The sequence below is a fragment of the Ranitomeya imitator genome, chromosome 5, assembly GCF_032444005.1.
Source record: "Ranitomeya imitator isolate aRanImi1 chromosome 5, aRanImi1.pri, whole genome shotgun sequence".
Lineage (NCBI taxonomy): Eukaryota > Metazoa > Chordata > Amphibia > Anura > Dendrobatidae > Ranitomeya > Ranitomeya imitator.
The window spans coordinates 694,690,571-694,718,380 of record NC_091286.1 but is presented as its reverse complement, the minus strand read 5'-3'; the positions used below and the strand labels follow the sequence as shown (position 1 = coordinate 694,718,380).

The window sequence follows — 27,810 nt, the reverse complement described above, 5'->3', positions numbered from 1 at the left end:
TAATTATGGGATGGTGTTACCTGCCCGGAGTATATAGTATGTCTGTGTTCTGTGACATCACAGGGGAGCACTGTTGCTCGGTGACTGTTTGTTGTGAGTCGCCCGGTGACGGACATCAGGCCTTCGTGCAGTAACAATAAGGATCAGGCTAACAGTCGGGATACTCCACCCTGCCGCCGGGGGTCTTGGATTTCCCTGTGAGTCACATTACACCGGAGCACCTGACAGATGGCATCCAGGAGTGCGGGCACCCTCATCACCCACCACAATGCCACCTACATCCCACCTGTTCTCATGCCTGGGTAAGCGCCTATATTGTCAAAATCAGGTCGAGTTAACCCGTTCATCGCCTTTCACTGGACTTTTAAAGCAATGTCATTAATTATGCAGTCAGCCTTAACACTGTGGTAGATGCGTTATAGTGCAGCGTGACTTTCCACAAACTCCAGCGTGATCGAAAACCGTAGATAAGATACACAACCAAAAAAAAGTAATTTACCTACACGGAGTCCTAAAGGTGAAAAACAGCAGCTGCCGAAATCTGTAAAAGACGCCCCCCCAGTGTCAGTCGCAGACACGCAGGGTCCCAGCATGCGTCGCAGGTCGTGTCTTCTTTAAGTATAGAAAACTTCATTTGCAGATGGTAACAGGTTAGCAGAATCTGCAGAACATCGCTCCTCCACCTCCCGACAGACAGTGATACAGTGGGTACGGAAAGTCTTCAGACCCCTTTACATTTTTCACTCTTTGTTTCATTGCAGCCATTTCGTAAATTCAAAAAGTTGATTTTTTTTCTCATTAATGTACACTCTGCACCCCATCTAGACTGAAAAAAAACAGAAATGTAGGAATTTTTGCAAAACTGACATATCACATGGTCATAAGTCTTCAGCCCCTTTGCTCAGACACTCATATTTAAGTCACATGCTGTCCATTTCCTTGTGATCCTCCTTGAGATGGTTCTACTCCTTCATTGGAGTCCAGCTGTGTGTAATTAAACGGATATGACTTGATTTGGAAAGGAACACACCTGTCTATATAAGACCTCACAGCTTACAATGCATGTCAGACCAAATGAGAATCATGAGGTCAAAGGAACCGGCCAAGGAGCTCAGAGACAGAATTGTGGCACAGATCTGGTCAAGGTCACAACAGAATTTCTACAGTACTCACTAAGAGCACAGTGGTCTCCATAATCCTTAAATGGAAGAAGTTTCGGACCACCAGAAGTCTTCCTAGACCTGGCCGTCCAGCTGTCCAGCCAAACTGAGCAATCGTGGGAGAAGAGCCTTGGTGAGAGAGGTAAAGAAGAACCCCAAGATCACTGTGGCTGAGCTCCAGAGATGAAGTAGGGAGATGGGAGAACGTTCCACAAAGTCAACTATCACTGCAGCCCTCCACCAGTCAGGTCATTATGGCAGAGTGGACTGACGGAAGACTCTCCTCAGTGCAAGACATATGAAAGCCGCATAGAGTTTGCTAAAAAACACATGAAGGACTCCCAGACTATGAGAAATAAGATTCTCTGGTCTGGTGAGACGAAGATAGAACTTTATGGTGATAGTTCTAAGCGGTATGTGTGGAGAAAACCAGGCACTGCTCATCACCTGCCCAATACAATCCCAACAGTGAAGCATGGTGGTGGTAGCATCATACTATGGGGGTGTTAATCAGCTGCAGCTCAGCACATAGCTAAAATAACAAAGGAGCGGCTTCAGAACATCTCCGTGACCATTCCTGACCGGCCCAGCCAGAGCCCTGACCTAAACCCAATTGAGCATCTCTGGAGAGACCTGAAAATGGCGTCCACCAACGTTCACCATCCAACCTGACGGAACTGGAGAGGATCAGCAAGGAAGAATGGCCGAGGATCCCCAAATCCAGGGGTGAAAAACTTGTTCCATTATTCCCAAGAAGACTCATGGCCGTACTGGCTCAAAAGGGGCTTCTACTCAATACTGAGCAAAGGGGCTGAAGACTTACGACCATGGGATAGTTCAGTTTTTCTTTTTTAATAAATTTGCAAAAATGTCTACATTTCTGTTTTTTCAGTTAAGATGGGGTGCAGAGTGTACATTAATAAGGGAAAAAATGAACTTTTTTGAATTTACCAAATGGCTGCAATGAAACAAAGAGTGGAAAAATGTAAAGGGGTCTGAAGACTTTTTGTACCACTGTATGTACGAGGGGTCCTGGCACCTTAGTGCGGTTTTTTTCCTGTCTCCTCATCTGATTTCATATAAGACCATAAAATCTGAGATTGATGCTGCTGTATGTGGTCCTGGCACCGCAGAGTCTCTCTTCTCCCTTCAGTCACTTTTCTTGATGTTGTTTTCACAGGAGCCCAGGGCGATGAACTCTGGGGTGCTGTATGTCGCCATCTTGCTCTGCGGGGGTCCTCACACTTTAATTTTCCCATCTTGGTAGGAAACACTGCGATCAGCCCCTCAGGACGAGAATTCAACATACAGGACCCGATATGATAGATATCAGAGCTTCCATGGATTGAAAGTCGGAATGTCGGAAATTAGAATTTTCCTGTCTTGTGCGGAGTTCTAATAATAATTAATCGTTCCGGCTCATTCTGTGTCGCTGCACAATACAAGTGAATGGGGGTTATATTGTGGCCCCCTCGGGTGCAGCGACAAAGAATCCGACCCCGATCACTTTGTAGCCATCTTTGGTCGGGCGACTTGTATCGTGGCCATAGTCGCCGCATGGCCCCAGCTTTCATTTTCGGGGGCCATGGTGTTTTCTTGGTGGCTGCTTGCTCACTGCTGCGTATCCCCTGGCCCCCGGGGGCCGCAGAGCCGCGCACCGCCGACCGCTAGTGTCCGGAACGAGAAAAACTTTATTGCCGTTTAATTAGTTCCATTGAATTATTTATTTATTATGTATCAATTATTGATGCGGCAGCGCGTCCCCCCGGCCCGGATCACACGTCACGCTCCGAAACGCGCTGTCAATGCTGATACTCAGCGAGATCTAGGGCTGGACAAGGTGCTGCGGGGTCTTAAAGGGGAAGTCCACCCACCAAAAAATCATCCGATCACATACATTACATTAAAGATATGTCAGCAGATGGCATAGGGTCTGCAGTCAGGGAGGAGGTGTAAAGTAAGTGCACCCCATACAGTGGTCTCCAACATAACATAACAGTATAAAAAACATTGTAATGGAGGATTATAGAAGTAAAAAATAAGCCCCCAAGTACATAAGAGGAAAAGGTCGCCGGCTTTGCCTCCTGTGCCTTGGAACAGAATTCTAAACTCTCAGACCTTCATCAATCTTGATTTTAGGTGGACTTCCCCTTTAAGAATGAATAGGGGGAGGAGAGGGATTGGCTAAAAAATATAGCGGTTGTCATTTGTAGGGATTTTTATTCTCTTAAAGCCTTAAAGAGATGTGGAAAAAAAAAAATCTTTCTCTAGGCGAGAAACAGCGCCACCCTTGTCTATAGGTTATATGTGGTACTGCAGCTTGGCTCTGCCCAAGTGAATGGAGCTGAAGCGCAGTACTACACACAAGCCATAGGACAAGGGTGGCGCTATAATCCCATACAACCCCTATAATGGGACTGACAGTGGACTGGCGGGTGCAATAACCTCCAATTATAGTTACTAAAGTGGAACCTAAAAACGTTATCCAACTCCGACTCAGAGGGCAGGAGGTTATTCCTTTCCCCAAATGTTTTGATGATCATTTCCCTGCGTTTTTACAAAAATCAAAATTCTTTCAGCAATTTTCATCTGTTCTAATGAAGTAAAAATGCATCAAAAATACATATTACATGCAGCGTTTTTCCTGACAACACTGTTTTTTTTTTTGGTGCAGAAAAAGACGTTGCCAAAACGCCATGTCACAGTGTGAACGTCTCCTTAGTTTTTCCACCTGGCGTTTTTCAAAACTTCTTCGCGGGGGGGAATCCTCAAAAGTTCCTGACATGAAGAGCTAAATTGATCTCCTGTAGAAATGAAGAATTGAGACGGTTTCTCAGGATGATTTTGGTGAGGATCCGTTCGGGAGTAGAAAAGATTCATCGGGTTTCAAGGCAGAATATTTCAGAATGAATTAGATGCTCCACAGAGAACGGCGCAGGACAAGAAACAGCAGCTCTCGGAGATCAGCGCATGATGGTTATAGATGTTCTCTGTGACCTCCGGTTATCACACATCTATATGGTCATCCAACCCAACCCAAACACGCTGCAGCCTGTCTCGGTCATTAGAGAAGCGGTAATGCGGTCCTGATCTCCATCAGTGTAGCTGGCAAAGGTGGCACCTAAACAATGTCTTTGACGTGCCCCCAAAGGAAGATCCGGGGGGGGCAACCTGCAGAGTGCAAAGTCAACACCAGTACAGCGCCCAGTCCACCGGTTTAGGAGCTCCTCATCAAGTTAGCAACACACCTCTGAATGCCAGATGGGATGACGCTCCGTCAGACCTGGAACATAGGGCAGCACGGTGGCGCAGTGGTTAGCACAGCAGCCTTGCAGCGCTGGGGTCCTGGGTTCTAATCCCACCCAGGACAACATCTGCAAAGAGTTTGTATGTTCTCTCCGTGTTTGCGTGGGTTTCCTCCGGGCACTCCGGTTTCCTCCCACATTCCAAAGACATACTGATAGGGATTCTAGATTGTGAGCCCCATCGGGGACAGTGGTGATAATGTGTGCAAAACTGTAAAGCGCTGCGGAATATGTTAGCGCTATATAAAAATAAAGATTATTATTATTATTATTATTATTATATTGAGGCACGACGCACCCGTCTTTTCAGTGAAAAAAACAAAAGGCCCGTACACCTTTGTTTTCGAGTGGGATTGGGATTTTCCGTTCCCCACATTTGGACGTTGTGACTCTTCACCTTTCCATTTGCCTCGTCACTGAACACTAGCCGGGAAGCAAAATCGTCATCTTCCAATATTGCCTGAAAAGGTGCACAGAATTCGCATCGGATGCCATGGTCGGCTGGCCGGAAATGTTGCAATAGCTGTATGCGATACGGTTTCTGGAGCAGTCACAGAATCTTACAAACAGTCGGCTGAATAATGCCAAGTTCACAACGTGTTGATTTCTGCGGGCTACGTCAAAATGTCTCTAAAACCCTCTCCACTGCTGCGACTGTAACACTTGGTGGTCCGGGGCTTTTATGTTTACACAATCATCCTGTCGATACCACCGCAGAACACTGGCGACCGAGTGAGTCGCTTTCATGCGGTCTTCAGACCACCCTGTTGACCTGGTGGGTCACTTTCATACTGTCTTCGGAACGCTCTGCTGACCTGGTGGGTCACTTTCATACTGTCATTGGAACGCTCTGCTGACCTGGTGGGTCACTTTCATATGGTCTTCTGAACACTCTGGTGACCTGGTGGGTCACTTTCATACGGTCTTCGGAACACTCTGGTGACTTGGTGGGTCACTTTCATACCGTCTTCTGAACACTCTGGTGACCTGGTCGGTCATTTTCATACGGTCTTTGGAACACTCTGGTGACCTGGTGGGTCATTTTCATATGTTCTTTGGAATGCTCTGCTGACCTGGTGGGTCACTATCATACTGTCCTTGGAACGCTCTGCTGACCTGGTGGGTCACTTTCATATGGTCTTCTGAACACTCTGGTGACCTGGTGGGTCACTTTCATACGGTCTTCGGAACACTCTGGTGACTTGGTGGGTCACTTTCATACCGTCTTCTGAACTCTCTGGTGACCTGGTGGGTCATTTTCATACGGTCTTTGGAACACTCTGGTGACCTGGTGGGTCATTTTCATACGGTCTTCAGAACACTCTGGTGACCTGGTGGGCCATTTTCATAGTTCTTCGTAATGCTCTGCTGACCTGGTGGGTCACTTTCATACTGTCCTTGGAATGCTCTGCTGACCTGGTGGGTCACTTTCATATGTTCTTTGGAATGCTCTGCTGACCTGGTGGGTCACTTTCATACTGTCTTCGGAACGCTCTGTTGACCTGGTGGGTCACTTTCATACTGTCCTTGGAGCGCTCTGCTGACCAGGTGGGTCACTTTCATATGGTCTTCTGAACACTCTGGTGACCTGGTGGGTCACTTTCATACGGTCTTCGGAACACTCTGGTGACCTGGTGGGTCACTTTCATATGGTCTTCTGAACAGTCTGGTGACTTGGTGGGTCACTTTCATACCGTCTTCTGAACACTCTGGTGACCTGGTGGGTCATTTTCATACGGTCTTTGGAACACTCTGGTGACCTGGTGGGTCATTTTCATACTGTCCTTGGAATGCTCTGCTGACCTGGTGGGTCACTTTCATACTGTCCTTGGAATGCTCTGCTGACCTGGTGGGTCACTGTCATACTGTCCTTGGAACGCTCTGCTGACCTGGTGGGTCACTTTCATGTGTTCTTTGGAATGCTCTGCTGACCTGGTGGGTCACTTTCATACTGTCCTTGGAACGCTCTGCTGACATGGTGGGTCACTTTCATACTGTCCTTGAAATGCTCTGCTGAACTGGTGGGCCACTTTTATACTGTCCTTGGAATGCTCTGCTGACCTGGTGGGTCACTTTCATGTGTTCTTTGGAATGCTCTGCTGACCTGGTGGGTCACTTTCATACTGTCCTTGGAATGCTCTGCTGACCTGGTTGGTCACTTTCATACTGTCCTTGGAACGCTCTGCTGACCTGGTGGGTCACTTTCATATGTTCTTTGGAATGCTCTGCAGACCTGGTGGGTCACTTTGTTACGGTCCTCAGAACGCTCAGGAGACATGGTGGGTCACTTTCATATGTTCTTTGGAATGCTCTGCTGACCTGGTGGGTCACTTTCATACTGTCCTTGGAAGCTCTACTGACCTGTTGGGTCACTTTCACAGTCTTCGGAATGCTTTGGTGACCTGGTGGGTCACCTTCATACTGTTCTTGGAACGCTCTGCTGACCTGGTGGGTCACTTTCATATGTTCTTTGGAATGCTCTGCTGACCTGGTGGGTCACTTTCATATGTTCTTTGGAATGCTCTGCTGACCTGGTGGGTCACTTTCATACTGTCCTTGGAAGCTCTACTGACCTGTTGGGTCACTTTCACAGTCTTCGGAATGCTTTGGTGACCTGGTGGGTCACCTTCATACTGTTCTTGGAACGCTCTGCTGACCTGGTGGGTCACTTTCATATGTTCTTTGGAATGCTCTGCTGACCTGGTGGGTCACTTTCATATGTTCTTTGGAATGCTCTGCTGACCTGGTGGGTCACTTTCATACTGTCTTTGGAATGCTCTGCTGACCTGGTGGGTCACTTTCATACTGTCCTTGGAATGCTCTGCTGACCTGGTGGGTCACTTTCATACTGTCCTTGGAACGCTCTGCTGACCTGGTGGGTCACTTTCATACTGTCCTTGGAACGCTCTGCTGACCTGGTGGGTCACTTTCATACTGTCCTTGGAATGCTCTGCTGACCTGGTGGGTCACTTTCATACTGTCCTTGGAATGCTCTGCTGACCTGGTGGGTCACTTTCATACTGTCCTTGGAACGCTCTGCTGACCTGGTGGGTCACTTTCATACTGTCCTTGGAACGCTCTGCTGACCTGGTGGGTCACTTTCATATGTTCTTTGGAACGCTCTGGTGACCTGGTGGGTCACTTTTGTACTGTCTCCGGAACGTTTGGTAACAATTGATTTACACTTCTCGTACTCTAAAACACAAAATGCTTTCTCTTCCATGGTCGGCATTTTGCCACCTGGCGAGTCAAGAGCAATTCTGCGTGCGCGACTTGCAGACCCTGAGATGTGACCTTTCGATACGTTATTATTACAAACGGTTGAAATTTATATCTTTGCAGTGATATGAATGCAGACGCGGATGAATCTTTTATAATCGCCCTTTATGGTCATGGAAACCCTTTTTCGAAAGCCCTTGCCTCTTGGCTCTGGCGCACGTTCTGCCGATGTTTTGGCCCCGATGATAACAAATCCTGGTTTCTTTGCCGGAATGGAAAACGAGTGCAGTTTTCTTAGTGAAGATGAATATTTCATAGGCTGTGTTACATAATCCGGGGCTGGGGATCGCGTTACTGGATCACCTAACAAGACGCGGCACTTACACTGCAGCCTCCTGGCATCACCAGGGGAAAAGCGAGCGGGAAAAGTGCAATTACCCATCCTGACCCCATTCCAGGGATTACGGACGTTCTTCTGGAAGCCTAAAGTAACAGTCCGAGTAGAGCGCAGCCGGAGGAGGAGGAGGAGGAGGAAACAGTTATTATTTTTTACATGAATGCATGTATTTGGGGCTAAAACTAATCTTTGCTTTAAAAGTGTTGCCCTGTTCGGCTTTTACAGATTCTTTATTTCCCTGCACATTGTTGGCTGCAGAACGAGTTAACTGAGTATCTGTCAGTGAGTTCATTTGGATAGGAGAGTTTCTAAGTCTTAGCTGTTTCAGATGAGCCATCTAATGTCCCAATGACTTATCCCTGGTGATCTATTAATTTACCTTAATCACTTATATAGCGCCATCATAGTCCGCAGCGCTGTTCAGACATCATCATCACTGTCCCCGTTGGGGCTCACAATCTAGATTCCTCATCAGGAAACCCGCGCAAACACGGGAAGAACATACAAACTCCTTGCAGATGTCGTCCAGTGCTAACCCCTAAGTTGTTTTTTTCCTACGCAGGACCCCCCAGAGTGGTAGATATGATCTATGGTGGTCTGGTGGTTAGTAAAAAAACATCTCCGCTTGCCTGGTGATACAGACATTCGATGCCCGATGTCGGGGGAGTTTGTCCATTTCCCTGGAGGTCCAGAGGTGTAAAAATAATCCAGAGACACCCATGTTCCTGGTGTCTGAAGGGATCAGACAGTGATGATCATAGACATTTAGGACCATTCCTTCGCTGCAGAGGGGTCTTGTAACATTAACGCCGTGACGTTCCTGGTGGGATAGTGTTTTCTTGAAACAATGCAAAGTGTAAGAAAAAAAAAATCGCCTTTCCCTGGTGTCCGTGCTGTACCGCAGGCGCCTCCTCGCACGTGCAGCCGTTTTTATTACCCCCTCACTAGACGCATCTGCTTTGCTCTCAGCACCCACCATTATCCACCAGTTTCATGTAATAAACATAATTCAGCGAAATCCAGGAACTCGTCGCTCCCAGAAGAGCAATTACATGGAGACGTCGGGCGACGATTAACGCTGCGTTCGCCTGTTACTTCTCTGTTCTATTCTGTGACAACTGGGAGGGAAGACGAGGGCGGCGCACTACAGAACCCAGCAGCTCATTCATGTACGCATCTGCGGCATCTGCAGAGCATTATACTGTATGTGCTCTGCTCACCCGCTGCAGCACAATGTCAGAAAGACGCAAAACACATCAGAATGCAGGAAATAGCGTAAAAATGGAGAATATTCCAGCAAGAAACAAGAGACACGAGCAGCCACATGTGACAGAAGCAACCAATGAGCAATCCGCTATATCCCCTGTGCTGCAATATAGACGAAATATATCCAAAGATGGGCTATCTGCAAGAATATAACTACTATAATACTGCCCCTATGTACAGGAATATAACTGCTATAATACTGCTCCTATGTACAGGAATATAACTGCTATAATACTGCTCCTATGTACAAGAATATAACTACTATAATACTGCCCCTATCTACGAGAATATAACTACTATAATACTGCCCCTATGTACAAGAATATAACTACTATAATACTGCCCCTATGTACAAGAATATAACTACTATAATACTGCTCCTATGTACAAGAATATAACTACTATAATACTGCTCCTATGTACAAGAATATAACTACTATAATACTGGCCCTATCTACGAGAATATAACTACTATAATACTGCCCCTATGTACAAGAATATAACTACTATAATACTGCCCCTATGTACAAGAATATAACTACTATAATACTGCCCCTATGTACAAGAATATAACTACTATAATACTGCCCCTATGTACAAGAATATAACTACTATAATACTGCCCCTATGTACAAGAATATAACTACTATAATACTGCCCCTATGTACAATAATATAACTACTATAATACTGATCCCTATGTACAATAATATAACTACTATAATACTGATCCCTATGTACAAGAATATAACTACTATAATACTGCCCCTATGTACAAGAATATAACTACTATAATACTGCCCCTATGTACAAGAATATAAATACTATAATACTGCTCCTATGTACAAGAATATAACTACTATAATACTGCCTCTATGTACAAGAATATAACTACTATAATACTGCCCCTATGTACAAGACTATAACTACTATAATACTGCTCCTATGTACAAGAATATAACTACTATAATACTGCCCCTATGTACAAGAATATAACTACTATAATACTGCTCCTATGTACAAGAATATAACTACTATAATACTGCTCCTATGTACAAGAATATAACTACTATAATACTGCCCCTATGTACAAGAATATAACTACTATAATACTGCCCCTATGTACAAGAATATAAATACTATAATACTGCTCCTATGTACAAGAATATAACTACTATAATACTGCCTCTATGTACAAGAATATAACTACTATAATACTGCTCCTATGTACAAGAATATAACTACTATAATACTGCTCCTATGTACAAGAATATAACTACTATAATACTGCTCCTATGTACAGGAATATAACTGCTATAATACTGCTCCTATGTACAAGAATATAACTACTATAATACTGCCCCTATGTACAAGAATATAACTACTATAATACTGCCCCTATGTACAAGAATATAAATACTATAATACTGCTCCTATGTACAAGAATATAACTACTATAATACTGCCTCTATGTACAAGAATATAACTACTATAATACTGCTCCTATGTACAAGAATATAACTACTATAATACTGCCCCTATGTACAGGAATATAACTGCTATAATACTGCTCCTATGTACAGGAATATAACTGCTATAATACTGCTCCTATGTACAAGAATATAACTACTATAATACTGCCCCTATGTACAAGAATATAACTACTATAATACTGCCCCTATGTACAAGAATATAAATACTATAATACTGCTCCTATGTACAAGAATATAACTACTATAATACTGCCTCTATGTACAAGAATATAACTACTATAATACTGCTCCTATGTACAAGAATATAACTACTATAATACTGCCCCTATGTACAGGAATATAACTACTATAATACTGCTCCTATGTACAGGAATATAACTGCTATAATACTGCTCCTATGTACAAGAATATAACTACTATAATACTGCCCCTATGTACAAGAATATAACTACTATAATACTGCTCCTATGTACAAGAATATAAATACTATAATACTGCTCCTATGTACAAGAATATAACTACTATAATACTGCCTCTATGTACAAGAATATAACTACTATAATACTGCTCCTATGTACAAGAATATAACTACTATAATACTGCCCCTATGTACAAGAATATAACTACTATAATACTGCCCCCATGTACAAGAATATAACTACTATAATACTGCTCCTATGTACAAGAATATAACTACTATAATACTGCTCCTATGTACAAGAATATAACTACTATAATACTGCCCCTATGTACAAGAATATAACTACTATAATACTGCCCCCATGTACAAGAATATAACTACTATAATACTGCCCCCTATGTACAAGAATATAACTACTATAATACTGCTCCTATGTACAAGAATATAACTACTATAATACTGCCCCTATGTACAAGAATATAACTACTATAATACTGCCCCCTATGTACAAGAATATAACTACTATAATACTGCCTCTATGTACAAGAATATAACTACTATAATACTGCTCCCCTATGTACAAGAATATAACTACTATAATACTGCCCCCCTATGTACAGGAATATAACTACTATAATACTGCTCCTATGTACAAGAATATAACTACTATAATACTGCCCCTATGTACAAGAATATAACTACTATAATACTGCCTCTATGTACAAGAATATAACTACTATAATACTGCTCCCCTATGTACAAGAATATAACTACTATAATACTGCCCCCCTATGTACAGGAATATAACTACTATAATACTGCTCCTATGTACAAGAATATAACTACTATAATACTGCCCCTATGTACAAGAATATAACTACTATAATACTGCCTCTATGTACAAGAATATAACTACTATAATACTGCTCCCCTATGTACAAGAATATAACTACTATAATACTGCCCCCCTATGTACAAGAATATAACTACTATAATACTGCCTCTATGTACAAGAATATAACTACTATAATACTGCCCCCCTATGTACAAGAATATAACTACTATAATACTGCCCCCTATGTACAAGAATATAACTACTATAATACTGCCTCTATGTACAAGAATATAACTACTATAATACTGCCCCTATGTACAGGAATATAACTACTATAATACTGCCCCTATGTACAAGAATATAACTACTATAATACTGCTCCTATGTACAAGAATATAACTACTATAATACTGCTCCTATGTACAAGAATATAACTACTATAATACTGCCCCTATGTACAAGGATATAACTACTATAATACTGCCCCTATATACAAGAATATAACTACTATAATACTGCCTCTATGTACAAGAATATAACTACTATAATACTGCTCCCCTATGTACAAGAATATAACTACTATAATACTGCCCCTATGTACAAGAATATAACTACTATAATACTGCCCCATGTACAAGAATATAACTACTATAATACTGCCCCTATGTACAAGAATATAACTATTATAATACTGCACCTATGTACAAGAATATAACTACTATAATACTGCCCCTATGTACAAGAATATAACTATTATAATACTGCTCCTATGTACAAGAATATAACTACTATAATACTGCCCCTATGTACAAGAATATAACTATTATAATACTGCTCCTATGTACAAGAATATAACTACTATAATACTGCCCCTATGTACAAGAATATAACTATTATAATACTGATCCTATGTACAAGAATATAACTACTATAATACTGCTCCCATGTACAAGAATATAACTACTATAATACTGCTCCTATGAACAAGAATATAACCACTATAATACTGCCCCTATGTGCAAGAATATAACTATTATAATACTGCTCCTATGTACAAGAATATAACTACTATAATACTGCCTCTATGTACAAGAATATAACTACTATAATACTGCTCCTATGTACAAGAATATAACTACTATAATACTGCCCCCTATGTACAAGAATATAACTACTATAATACTGCCCCTATGTACAAGAATATAACTACTATAATACTGCCCCCATGTACAAGAATATAACTACTATAATACTGCTCCTATGTACAAGAATATAACTACTATAATACTGCTCCTATGTACAAGAATATAACTACTATAATACTGCCCCTATGTACAAGAATATAACTACTATAATACTGCCCCCATGTACAAGAATATAACTACTATAATACTGCCCCCTATGTACAAGAATATAACTACTATAATACTGCTCCTATGTACAAGAATATAACTACTATAATACTGCCCCTATGTACAAGAATATAACTACTATAATACTGCCCCCTATGTACAAGAATATAACTACTATAATACTGCCTCTATGTACAAGAATATAACTACTATAATACTGCTCCCCTATGTACAAGAATATAACTACTATAATACTGCCCCCCTATGTACAGGAATATAACTACTATAATACTGCTCCTATGTACAAGAATATAACTACTATAATACTGCCCCTATGTACAAGAATATAACTACTATAATACTGCCTCTATGTACAAGAATATAACTACTATAATACTGCTCCCCTATGTACAAGAATATAACTACTATAATACTGCCCCCCTATGTACAGGAATATAACTACTATAATACTGCTCCTATGTACAAGAATATAACTACTATAATACTGCCCCTATGTACAAGAATATAACTACTATAATACTGCCTCTATGTACAAGAATATAACTACTATAATACTGCTCCCCTATGTACAAGAATATAACTACTATAATACTGCCCCCCTATGTACAAGAATATAACTACTATAATACTGCCTCTATGTACAAGAATATAACTACTATAATACTGCCCCCCTATGTACAAGAATATAACTACTATAATACTGCCCCCTATGTACAAGAATATAACTACTATAATACTGCCTCTATGTACAAGAATATAACTACTATAATACTGCCCCTATGTACAGGAATATAACTACTATAATACTGCCCCTATGTACAAGAATATAACTACTATAATACTGCTCCTATGTACAAGAATATAACTACTATAATACTGCTCCTATGTACAAGAATATAACTACTATAATACTGCCCCTATGTACAAGGATATAACTACTATAATACTGCCCCTATATACAAGAATATAACTACTATAATACTGCCTCTATGTACAAGAATATAACTACTATAATACTGCTCCCCTATGTACAAGAATATAACTACTATAATACTGCCCCTATGTACAAGAATATAACTACTATAATACTGCCCCATGTACAAGAATATAACTACTATAATACTGCCCCTATGTACAAGAATATAACTATTATAATACTGCACCTATGTACAAGAATATAACTACTATAATACTGCCCCTATGTACAAGAATATAACTATTATAATACTGCTCCTATGTACAAGAATATAACTACTATAATACTGCCCCTATGTACAAGAATATAACTATTATAATACTGCTCCTATGTACAAGAATATAACTACTATAATACTGCCCCTATGTACAAGAATATAACTATTATAATACTGATCCTATGTACAAGAATATAACTACTATAATACTGCTCCCATGTACAAGAATATAACTACTATAATACTGCTCCTATGAACAAGAATATAACCACTATAATACTGCCCCTATGTGCAAGAATATAACTATTATAATACTGCTCCTATGTACAAGAATATAACTACTATAATACTGCCTCTATGTACAAGAATATAACTACTATAATACTGCTCCTATGTACAAGAATATAACTACTATAATACTGCCCCCTATGTACAAGAATATAACTACTATAATACTGCCCCTATGTACAAGAATATAACTACTATAATACTGCCCCTATGTACAAGAATATAACTATTATAATACTGCTCCTATGTACAAGAATATAACTACTATAATACTGCCCCTATGTACAAGAATATAACTACTATTATACTGCTCCTATGTACAAGAATATAACTACTATAATACTGCCCCCTATGTACAAAAATATAACTACTATAATACTGCTCCTATATACAAGAATATAACTACTATAATACTGCCCCTATGTACAAGAATATAACTATTATAATACTGCTCCTATGTACAAGAATATAACTACTATAATACTACCCCTATGTACAAGAATATAACTACTATAATACTGCCCCTATGTACAAGAATATAGCTACTATAATACTGCCCCTATGTACAATAATATAACTACTATAATACTGCTCCTATGTACAAGAATATAAATACTATAATACTGCCCCTATGTACAATAATATAACTACTATAATAATGCTCCTATGTACAAGAATATAACTACTATAATACTGCCTCTATGTACAAGAATATAACTACTATAATACTGCTCCTATGTACAAGAATATAACTACTATAATACTGCCCCCTATGTACAAGAATATAACTACTATAATACTGCCCCTATGTACAAGAATATAACTACTATAATACTGCCCCTATGTACAAGAATATAACTATTATAATACTGCTCCTATGTACAAGAATATAACTACTATAATACTGCCCCTATGTACAAGAATATAACTACTATTATACTGCTCCTATGTACAAGAATATAACTACTATAATACTGCCCCCTATGTACAAAAATATAACTACTATAATACTGCTCCTATATACAAGAATATAACTACTATAATACTGCCCCTATGTACAAGAATATAACTATTATAATACTGCTCCTATGTACAAGAATATAACTACTATAATACTACCCCTATGTACAAGAATATAACTACTATAATACTGCCCCTATGTACAAGAATATAGCTACTATAATACTGCCCCTATGTACAATAATATAACTACTATAATACTGCTCCTATGTACAAGAATATAACTACTATAATACTGCCCCTATGTACAATAATATAACTACTATAATAATGCTCCTATGTACAAGAATATAACTACTATAATACTGCTCCCTATGTACAAGAATATAACTACTATAATACTGCTCCTATTTACAAGAATATATCTACTATAATACTGCTCCTATATATAAGAATATAACTACTATAATACTGCTCCTATGTACAAGAATATAACTACTATAATACTGCCCGCTATGTACAAGAATATAGCTACTATAATACTGCTCCTATGTACAATAATATAACTACTATAATACTGCTCCTATGTACAAGAATATAACTACTATAATACTGCTCCTATGTACAAGAATATAACTACTATAATACTGCCCCCTATGTACAAGAATTTAGCTACTATAATACTGCCACTATGTACAGGAATATAACTACTATAATAATGCTCCTATGTACAAGAATATAACTACTATAATACTGCCCCCTATGTACAAGAATTTAGCTACTATAATACTGCCACTATGTACAGGAATATAACTACTATAATACTGCTCCTATGTACAAGAATATATCTACTATAATACTGCTCCTATATATAAGAATATAACTACTATAATACTGCTCCTATGTACAAGAATATAACTACTATAATACTGCCCGCTATGTACAAGAATATAGCTACTATAATACTGCTCCTATGTACAATAATATAACTACTATAATACTGCTCCTATGTACAAAAATATAACTACTATAATACTGCTCCTATGTACAAGAATATAACTACTATAATACTGCCCCCTATGTACAAGAATTTAGCTACTATAATACTGCCACTATGTACAGGAATATAACTACTATAATAATGCTCCTATGTACAGGAATATAACTACTATAATACTGCTCATATGTACAAGAATATAACTACTATAATACTGCTCCTATGTACAAGAATATAACTACTATAATACTGCTCATATGTACAAGAATATAACTACTATAATACTGCTCCTATGTACAAGAATATAACTACTATAATACTGCCCCTATGTACAAGAATATAACTACTATAATACTGCCCCCTATGTACAAGAATATAACTACTATAATACTGCCCCCTATGTACAAGAATATAACTACTATAATACTGCTCCTATATACAAGAATATAACTGCTATAATACTACTCCCTATGTACAAGAATATAAGTACTATAATACTGCCCCCTATGTACAAGAATATAGCTACTATAATACTGCTCCTATGTACAATAATATAACTACTATAATACTGCCTCCTATGTACAAGAATATAGCTACTATAATACTGCTCCTATGTACAATAACATAACTACTATAATACTGCTCATATGTACAAGAATATAACTACTATAATACTGCTCCTATGTACAAGAATATAACTACTATAATACTGCCCCCTATGTACAAGAATTTAGCTACTATAATACTGCCCCTATGTACAATAATATAACTACTATAATACTGCTGCTATGTACAAGAATATAACTACTATAATACTGCTCCTATGTACAAGAATATAACTACTATAATACTGCCCCCTATGTACAAGAATATAGCTACTATAATACTGCCCCTAAGTACAATAATATAACTACTATAATACTGCTCCTATGTACAAGAATATTATTACTATAATACTGCTCCTATGTACAAGAATACAACTACTATAATACTGCCCCTATGTACAATAATATAACTACTATAATAATGCTCCTATGTACAAGAATATAACTACTATAATACTGCCCCTATGTACAATAATATAACTACTATAATAATGCTCCTATGTACAAGAATATAACTACTATAATACTGCTCCCTATGTACAAGAATATAACTACTATAATACTGCTCCTATGTACAAGAATATATCTACTATAATACTGCTCCTATATATATAGGAATATAACTACTATAATACTGCTCCTATGTACAAGAATATAACTACTATATTACTGCCACTATGTACAGGAATATAACTACTATAATAATGCTCCTATGTACATGAATATAACAACTATAATACTGCTGCTATGTACAAGAATATAACTACTATATTACTGCTCCTATGTACAAGAATATAACTACTATAATACTGCTCATATGTACAAGAATATAACTACCATAATACTGCTCCTATGTACAAGAATATAACTACTATAATACTGCCCCTATGTACAAGAATATAACTACTATAATACTGCCCCCTATGTACAAGAATATAACTAATATAATACTGCTCCTATATACAAGAATATAACTGCTATAATACTGCTCCCTATGTACAAAAATATAAGTACTATAATACTGCCCCCTATGTACAAGAATATAGCTACTATAATACTGCTCCTATGTACAATAATATAACTACTATAATACTGCCCCCTATGTACAAGAATATAGCTACTATAATACTGCTCCTATGTACAATAATATAACTACTATAATACTGCTCCTATGTACAAGAATATAACTACTATAATACTGCTCCTATGTACAAGAATATAACTACTATAATACTGCCCCCTATGTACAAGAATTTAGCTACTATAATACTGCCCCTATGTACAATAATATAACTACTATAATATTGCTGCTATGTACAAGAATATAACTACTATAATACTGCTCCTATGTACAAGAATATAACTACTATAATACTGCCCCCTATGTACAAGAATATAGCTACTATAATACTGCCCCTATGTACAATAATATAACTACTATAATACTGCTCCTATGTACAAGAATATAATTACTATAATACTGCTCCTATGTACAAGAATATAACTATTATAATACTGCCCCTATGTACAATAATATAACTACTATAATAATGCTCCTATGTACAAGAATATATCTACTATAATACTGCTCCCTATGTACAAGAATATAACTACTATAATACTGCTCCTATGTACAAGAATATATCTACTATAATACTGCTCCTATATATAAGAATATAACTACTATAATACTGCTCCTATGTACAAGAATATAACTACTATAATACTGCCACTATGTACAGGAATATAACTACTATAATACTGCTCCTATGTACAAGAATATAACTACAATAATACTGCCCCTATGTACAAGACTATAACTACTATAACACTGCTCCCTATGTACAAGAATATAACTACTATAATACTGCTCCTATGTACAAGAATATAACTACTATAATACTGTTCATATGTACAAGAATATAACTACTATAATACTGCTCCTATGTACAAGAATATAACTACTATAATACTGCCCCCTATGTACAAGAATATAGCTACTATAATACTGCCCCTAAGTACAATAATATAACTACTATAATACTGCTCCTATGTACAAGAATATTATTACTATAATACTGCTCCTATGTACAAGAATACAACTACTATAATACTGCCCCTATGTACAATAATATAACTACTATAATAATGCTCCTATGTACAAGAATATAACTACTATAATACTGCCCCTATGTACAATAATATAACTACTATAATAATGCTCCTATGTACAAGAATATAACTACTATAATACTGCTCCCTATGTACAAGAATATAACTACTATAATACTGCTCCTATGTACAAGAATATATCTACTATAATACTGCTCCTATATATATAGGAATATAACTACTATAATACTGCTCCTATGTACAAGAATATAACTACTATATTACTGCCACTATGTACAGGAATATAACTACTATAATAATGCTCCTATGTACATGAATATAACAACTATAATACTGCTGCTATGTACAAGAATATAACTACTATATTACTGCTCCTATGTACAAGAATATAACTACTATAATACTGCTCATATGTACAAGAATATAACTACCATAATACTGCTCCTATGTACAAGAATATAACTACTATAATACTGCCCCTATGTACAAGAATATAACTACTATAATACTGCCCCCTATGTACAAGAATATAACTAATATAATACTGCTCCTATATACAAGAATATAACTGCTATAATACTGCTCCCTATGTACAAAAATATAAGTACTATAATACTGCCCCTATGTACAAGAATATAGCTACTATAATACTGCTCCTATGTACAATAATATAACTACTATAATACTGCCCCCTATGTACAAGAATATAGCTACTATAATACTGCTCCTATGTACAATAATATAACTACTATAATACTGCTCCTATGTACAAGAATATAACTACTATAATACTGCTCCTATGTACAAGAATATAACTACTATAATACTGCCCCCTATGTACAAGAATTTAGCTACTATAATACTGCCTCTATGTACAATAATATAACTACTATAATATTGCTGCTATGTACAAGAATATAACTACTATAATACTGCTCCTATGTACAAGAATATAACTACTATAATACTGCCCCCTATGTACAAGAATATAGCTACTATAATACTGCCCCTATGTACAATAATATAACTACTATAATACTGCTCCTATGTACAAGAATATAATTACTATAATACTGCTCCTATGTACAAGAATATAACTATTATAATACTGCCCCTATGTACAATAATATAACTACTATAATAATGCTCCTATGTACAAGAATATATCTACTATAATACTGCTCCCTATGTACAAGAATATAACTACTATAATACTGCTCCTATGTACAAGAATATATCTACTATAATACTGCTCCTATATATAAGAATATAACTACTATAATACTGCTCCTATGTACAAGAATATAACTACTATAATACTGCCACTATGTACAGGAATATAACTACTATAATACTGCTCCTATGTACAAGAATATAACTACAATAATACTGCCCCTATGTACAAGACTATAACTACTATAACACTGCTCCCTATGTACAAGAATATAACTACTATAATACTGCTCCTATGTACAAGAATATAACTACTATAATACTGTTCATATGTACAAGAATATAACTACTATAATACTGCTCCTATGTACAAGAATATAACTACTATAATACTGCCCCCTATGTACAAGAATATAGCTACTATAATACTGCCCCTATGTACAATAATATAACTACTATTATAGTAGTTATATTCTTGTACATAGCAGCAGTATTACAGTAGTTATATTCTTGTACATAGGGGCAGTATTATAGTAGTTATATTCTTGTACATAGGGGCAGTATTATAGTAGTTATATTCTTGTATATAGGAGCAGTATTATAGTAGTTATATTCTTGTACATAGGGGCAGTATTATAGTAGTTATATTCTTGTACATAGGGGCAGTATTATAGTAGTTATATTCTTGTACATAGGGGCAGTATTATAGTAGTTATATTCTTGTACATAGGGAGCAGTATTATAGTAGTTATATTCTTGTACATAGGGAGCAGTATTATAGTAGTTATATTCTTGTACATAGGGGCAGTATTATAGTAGTTATATTCTTGTACATAGGAGCAGTATTATAGTAGTTATATTCTTGTACATAGGGGCAGTATTATAGTAGTTATATTCTTGTACATAGGGGCAGTATTATAGTAGTTATATTCTTGTATATAGGAGCAGTATTATAGTAGTTATATTCTTGTACATAGGGGCAGTATTATAGTAGTTATATTCTTGTACATAGGGGCAGTATTATAGTAGTTATATTCTTGTACATAGGGGCAGTATTATAGTAGTTATATTCTTGTACATAGGGAGCAGTATTATAGTAGTTATATTCTTGTACATAGGGAGCAGTATTATAGTAGTTATATTCTTGTACATAGGGGCATTATTATAGTAGTTATATTCTTGTACATAGGAGCAGTATTATAGTAGTTATATTCTTGTACATAGGAGCAGTATTATAGTAGTTATATTCTTGTACATAGGAGCAGTATTATAGTAGTTATATTCTTGTACATAGGGGCAGTATTATAGTAGTTATATTCTTGTACATAGGGAGCAGTATTATAGTAGTTATATTCTTGTACATAGGGGCAGTATTATAGTAGTTATATTGTTGTACATCATAGGGGGCAGTATTATAGTAGTTATATTCTTGTACATAGGGGCAGTATTATAGTAGTTATATTGTTGTACATCATAGGGGGCAGTATTACAGTAGTTATATTCTTGTACATAGGGGGCAGTATTATAGTAGTTATATTCTTGTACATAGGGGCAGTATTATAGTAGTTATATTGTTGTACATCATAGGGGGCAGTATTATAGTAGTTATATTCTTGTACATAGGGGCAGTATTATAGTAGTTATATTGTTGTACATCATAGGGGGCAGTATTATAGTAGTTATATTCTTGTACATAGGAGCAGTATTATAGTAGTTATATTCTTGTATATAGGAGCAGTATTATAGTAGTTATATTCTTGTACATAGGAGCAGTATTATAGTAGTTATATTCTTGTACATAGGGGCAGTATTATAGTAGTTATATTCTTGTACATAGGAGCAGTATTATAGTAGTTATATTCTTTTACATAGGGGCAGTATTATAGTAGTTATATTCTTTTACATAGGGGCAGTATTATAGTAGTTATATTCTTGTACATAGGGGCAGTATTATAGTAGTTATATTCTTGTACATAGGGGCAGTATTATAGTAGTTATATTCTTGTACATAGCAGCAGTATTACAGTAGTTATAGTCTTGTACATAGGGGCAGTATTATAGTAGTTATATTCTTGTACATAGGGGTAGTATTATAGTAGTTATATTCTTGTACATATGAGCAGTATTATAGTAGTTATATTCTTATACATAGGAGCAGTATTATAGTAGTTATATTCTTGTACATAGGGGCAGTATTATAGTAGTTATATTCTTGTACATAGCAGCAGTATTACAGTAGTTATATTCTTGTACATAGGGGCAGTATTATAGTAGTTATATTACATAGTAACATAGTAACATAGTTAGTAAGGCCGAAAAAAGACATTTGTCCATCCAGTTCAGCCAATATTCCATCATAATAAATCCCCAGATCTACGTCCTTCTACAGAACCTAATAATTGTATGATACAATATTGTTCTGCTCCAGGAAGACATCCAGGCCTCTCTTGAACCCCTCGACTGAGTTCGCCATCACCACCTCCTCAGGCAAGCAATTCCAGATTCTCACCACCCTAACAGTAAAGAATCCTCTTCTATGTTGGTGGAAAAACCTTCTCTCCTCCAGACGCAAAGAATGCCCCCTTGTGCCCGTCACCTTCCTTGGTATAAACAGATCCTCAGCGAGATATTTGTATTGTCCCCTTATATACTTATACATGGTTATTAGATCGCCCCTCAGTCGTCTTTTTTCTAGACTAAATAATCCTAATTTCGCTAATCTATCTGGGTATTGTAGTTCTCCCATCCCCTTTATTAATTTTGTTGCCCTCCTTTGTACTCTCTCTAGTTCCATTATATCCTTCCTGAGCACCGGTGCCCAAAACTGGACACAGTACTCCATGTGCGGTCTAACTAGGGATTTGTACAGAGGCAGTATAATGCTCTCATCATGTGTATCCAGACCTCTTTTAATGCACCCCATGATCCTGTTTGCCTTGGCAGCTGCTGCCTGGCACTGGCTGCTCCAGGTAAGTTTATCATTAACTAGGATCCCCAAGTCCTTCTCCCTGTCAGATTTACCCAGTGGTTTCCCATTCAGTGTGTAATGGTGATATTGATTCCCTCTTCCCATGTGTATAACCTTACATTTATCATTGTTAAACCTCATCTGCCACCTTTCAGCCCAAGTTTCCAACTTATCCAGATCCATCTGTAGCAGAATACTATCTTCTCTTGTATTAACTGCTTTACATAGTTTTGTATCATCTGCAAATATCGATATTTTACTGTGTAAACCTTCTACCAGATCATTAATGAATATGTTGAAGAGAACAGGTCCCAATACTGACCCCTGCGGTACCCCACTGGTCACAGCGACCCAGTTAGAGACTATACCATTTATAACCACCCTCTGCTTTCTATCACTAAGCCAGTTACTAACCCATTTACACACAATTTCCCCCAGACCAAGCATTCTCATTTTGTGTACCAACCTCTTGTGCGGCACGGTATCAAACGCTTTGGAAAAATCGAGATATAACACGTCCAATGACTCACCGTGGTCCAGCCTATAGCTTACCTCTTCATAAAAACTGATTAGATTGGTTTGACAGGAGCGATTTCTCATATTCTTGTACATAGGAGCAGTATTATAGTAGTTATATTCTTGTACATAGGAGCAGTATTATAGTAGTTATATTCTTGTACATAGGAGCAGTATTATAGTAGTTATATTCTTGTACATAGGAGCAGTATTATAGTAGTTATATTCTTGTACATAGGAGCAGTATTATAGTAGTTATATTCTTGTACATAGGAGCAGTATTATAGTAGTTATATTCTTGTACATAGGAGCAGTATTATAGTAGTTATATTCTTGTACATAGGAGCAGTATTATAGTAGTTATATTCTTGTACATAGGGGGCAGTATTATAGTAGTTATATTCTTGTACATAGGAGCAGTATTATAGTAGTTATATTCTTGTACATAGGAGCAGTATTATAGTAGTTATATTCTTGTACATAGGAGCAGTATTATAGTAGTTATATTCTTGTACATAGGAGCAGTATTATAGTAGTTATATTCTTCTACATAGGAGCAGTATTATAGTAGTTATATTCTTGTACATAGGAGCAGTATTATAGTAGTTATATTCTTGTACATAGGAGCAGTATTATAGTAGTTATATTCTTGTACATAAGGGGCAGTATTATAGTAGTTATATTCTTGTACATAGGAGCAGTATTATAGTAGTTATATTCTTGTACATAGGAGCAGTATTATAGTAGTTATATTCTTGTACATAGGAGCAGTATTATAGTAGTTATATTCTTGTACATAGGGGCAGTATTATAGTAGTTATATTCTTGTACATAGGAGCAGTATTATAGTAGTTATATTCTTGTACATAGGGGCAGTATTATAGTAGTTATATTCTTGTATATAGGAGCAGTATTATAGTAGTTATATTCTTGTACATAGGGGCAGTATTATAGTAGTTATATTCTTGTATATAGGAGCAGTATTATAGTAGTTATATTCTTGTACATAGGGGCAGTATTATAGTAGTTATATTCTTGTACATAGGAGCAGTATTATAGTAGTTATATTCTTGTACATAGGGGCAGTATTATAGTAGTTATATTCTTGTACATAGGGGCAGTATTATAGTAGTTATATTCTTGTACATAGGAGCAGTATTATAGTAGTTATATTCTTGTACATAGGGGCAGTATTATAGTAGTTATATTCTTGTACATAGGAGCAGTATTATAGTAGTTATATTCTTGTACATAGGGGCAGTATTATAGTAGTTATATTCTTGTACATAGGGGCAGTATTATAGTAGTTATATTCTTGTACATAGGAGCAGTATTATAGTAGTTATATTCTTGTACATAGGAGCAGTATTATAGTAGTTATATTCTTGTACATAGGAGCAGTATTATAGTAGTTATATTCTTGTACATAGGGGCAGTATTATAGTAGCTATATTCTTGTACATAGGGGGTAGCATTATTTACAATATATACAGTATATCCAATATATCAGTTTATTTTACCATGTGAACCCATCTGTGTTCATACTTGTGTTATGGATTTTGTACTAATAGTAGAAGAGTATAGATACTTTTAGTGGATTTACAGTTTTACCGTTTCCCCAGCACATTTATTAGAATACCTTACAATGGGGGTGTACGAGGTAACGTTTCTCCTTGCGGACAGTGACGTGCCAGGCTTGCCATGCCTGTTGTGATTTCTCCTGTGTTTCTAGTCTTTGGGCATTCTGCAGATATCTGTTTAGTAGTTGATTGGAGACCCCATTTTCTTACACGGGAGGTCCTTGGTAATTTTGTGATTTTTCTGCTGCCCAGGTATCGTGGACACGTCCCTACCGCAGCCTTCACTTATGGGGACACCTACGGGAACACCACAGCGCGATGCTTCCAGGATTTCCGCTCTGCGGCGCTGAGCACCAGTCTGAGTCCGCTCTATAAGGGTGGGCAGTTTCCCTCAAGTTTCTCTAACGACCCCGCTCTGATGATCGGTGACCGCTCCCGAGGTCGGGACAGGTTTCTCCATTGTCCGTCCTGGTCCCGATTCAACGTAGATCATGACCGCGCGCGAGAGCTGGAGCAGTTCATGAAGGTTGGTGACCGTCATTGACAACATATGTTTACATAGCAACTCATGATGGAGACCCTCCAGGGTCCTCTGAAGAGCAGCCCCGAGAGGGAGGAGCCATGTGGCACGTCTGGTTGTCCTGTTTCGTAACAGCGCACCGTGTGGTCAGAGAGGGTATTGCAGGAAGTCTGAATAATGGAAGCTATTCGATCTGATGCCGGTTCTGGGGTCAGTACAGGCAGGTTCAGCTTCAGGACAATCTCTAAAGTGGACCGATCCCCCTAAGTATCCCAAAACCAGACGCTTATGTGACGTCTACGTTCCAGAAGTGGTGACGTCTGATATTGTTGTTTCAGAGCGCGCAGCGACACCGGGATCACTACCGGGACCAAACCGGCACCGTGCACCAGGTTCCCCACTTCATCCTGCCCATCCGGAATGAGGAAACCTACCCGCTGCCCCAGCAGACGTGAGTATTGAGACGGGCTACACAGCGTAGGGCGTGTTCACACTTCGTAGGCAGTTTTGTCGCAGTTTTTTTCTGAATTTGCTGTACCTGGAAAGCGGATTGCGCGACTTACACATTGTAACAAACAGCAGCTGCGTTAGGAGGACGAGGGTTGGAAAAGATGTCGGCATCTGAAAGTTTCCTCTCTCATGTAGAAAGCCAATATTTGAGGAGGGACATTAGAAAGGTGAATGCAGGTGATGTGACATCAGCCATGCTTTACACTACAGCTCTGCTTCCTTATGTCAGAGACGCATGCTGCGGTTCTGTCTTTTCTCGCCTGGCCATGTCCTCAGCGTGGTGGAAGCAGCAGCACCGTACATTGCATGCCTGCAGCCGACCTCTGAACTTCCGTTAGTCCGGACATTCCAATAATCCGTCTTCTAGATCCTGGAGCTTTGCTCTTGTGTCTAATATATTCATGTTTTGCCTTTTTTTTTCCATTTCTAGGCTTTGACCATCGTGAACGCCAATAAAACGAGGATCCCTCTCCCGACCCGACCGTGAAGACCTGAACGTATTGGGGTCCTCTGTGCATTGTACCCCATGATCTCTGCCCCATAACCTGCAATAAAGGATGCGCTCCTGACACCGGCCATGTCTCTTTAACACAGGGTGATCCTCTAATGTATGTAGGGTTCACTTATGTTCCAGCGGAGACACCTGTCTGCAGCAGAGATTTCCTCTGGTAGATGTGTCATGGATACGGCCCCCGTATTATGAGAACATGAATCACACGCAGAACTGTGACCTTCACCCCCCTCATCTGGTTATTATTTATAGTACTTTTTCTATACCTCATTTTTCCAAGCAGCACTTGATTTCTTATATAGAGAGCGAATGAAACGACTGTGGACGCTTTTATATTCCACCCACATCAACTGCTTAAAATCCAAGTCACCCACAGGCTGGGAGACTC

At 37.9% G+C, this 27,810-nt stretch overlaps 1 protein-coding gene across 1 annotated transcript; it reads left to right on the top strand.

Moving 5' to 3' along the window:
* Window positions 1–100: 100 nt before the first annotated feature.
* CIMIP2C (ciliary microtubule inner protein 2C) lies at window positions 101–27,480 on the top strand. The gene is made up of 4 exons (XM_069768173.1): window positions 101–302; window positions 26,134–26,407; window positions 26,740–26,852; window positions 27,342–27,480. Exons 1-4 carry the CDS (start codon window positions 229–231, stop codon window positions 27,346–27,348), a joined length of 468 nt encoding a protein of 155 aa, XP_069624274.1. The 5' UTR covers window positions 101–228; the 3' UTR covers window positions 27,349–27,480.
* Window positions 27,481–27,810: the final 330 nt, after the last annotated feature.

Bases quoted from the DNA above. Each gene is read 5' to 3' on its own strand.
- CIMIP2C (XM_069768173.1), top strand. From the start codon at position 229: ATGGCATCCAGGAGTGCGGGCACCCTCATCACCCACCACAATGCCACC. The intron at 303-26,133 runs GTAAGCGCCTAT...TCTGCTGCCCAG, and splicing joins CCACCTGTTCTCATGCCTGG to GTATCGTGGACACGTCCCTA. The intron at 26,408-26,739 runs GTTGGTGACCGT...TTGTTGTTTCAG, and splicing joins AGCTGGAGCAGTTCATGAAG to AGCGCGCAGCGACACCGGGA.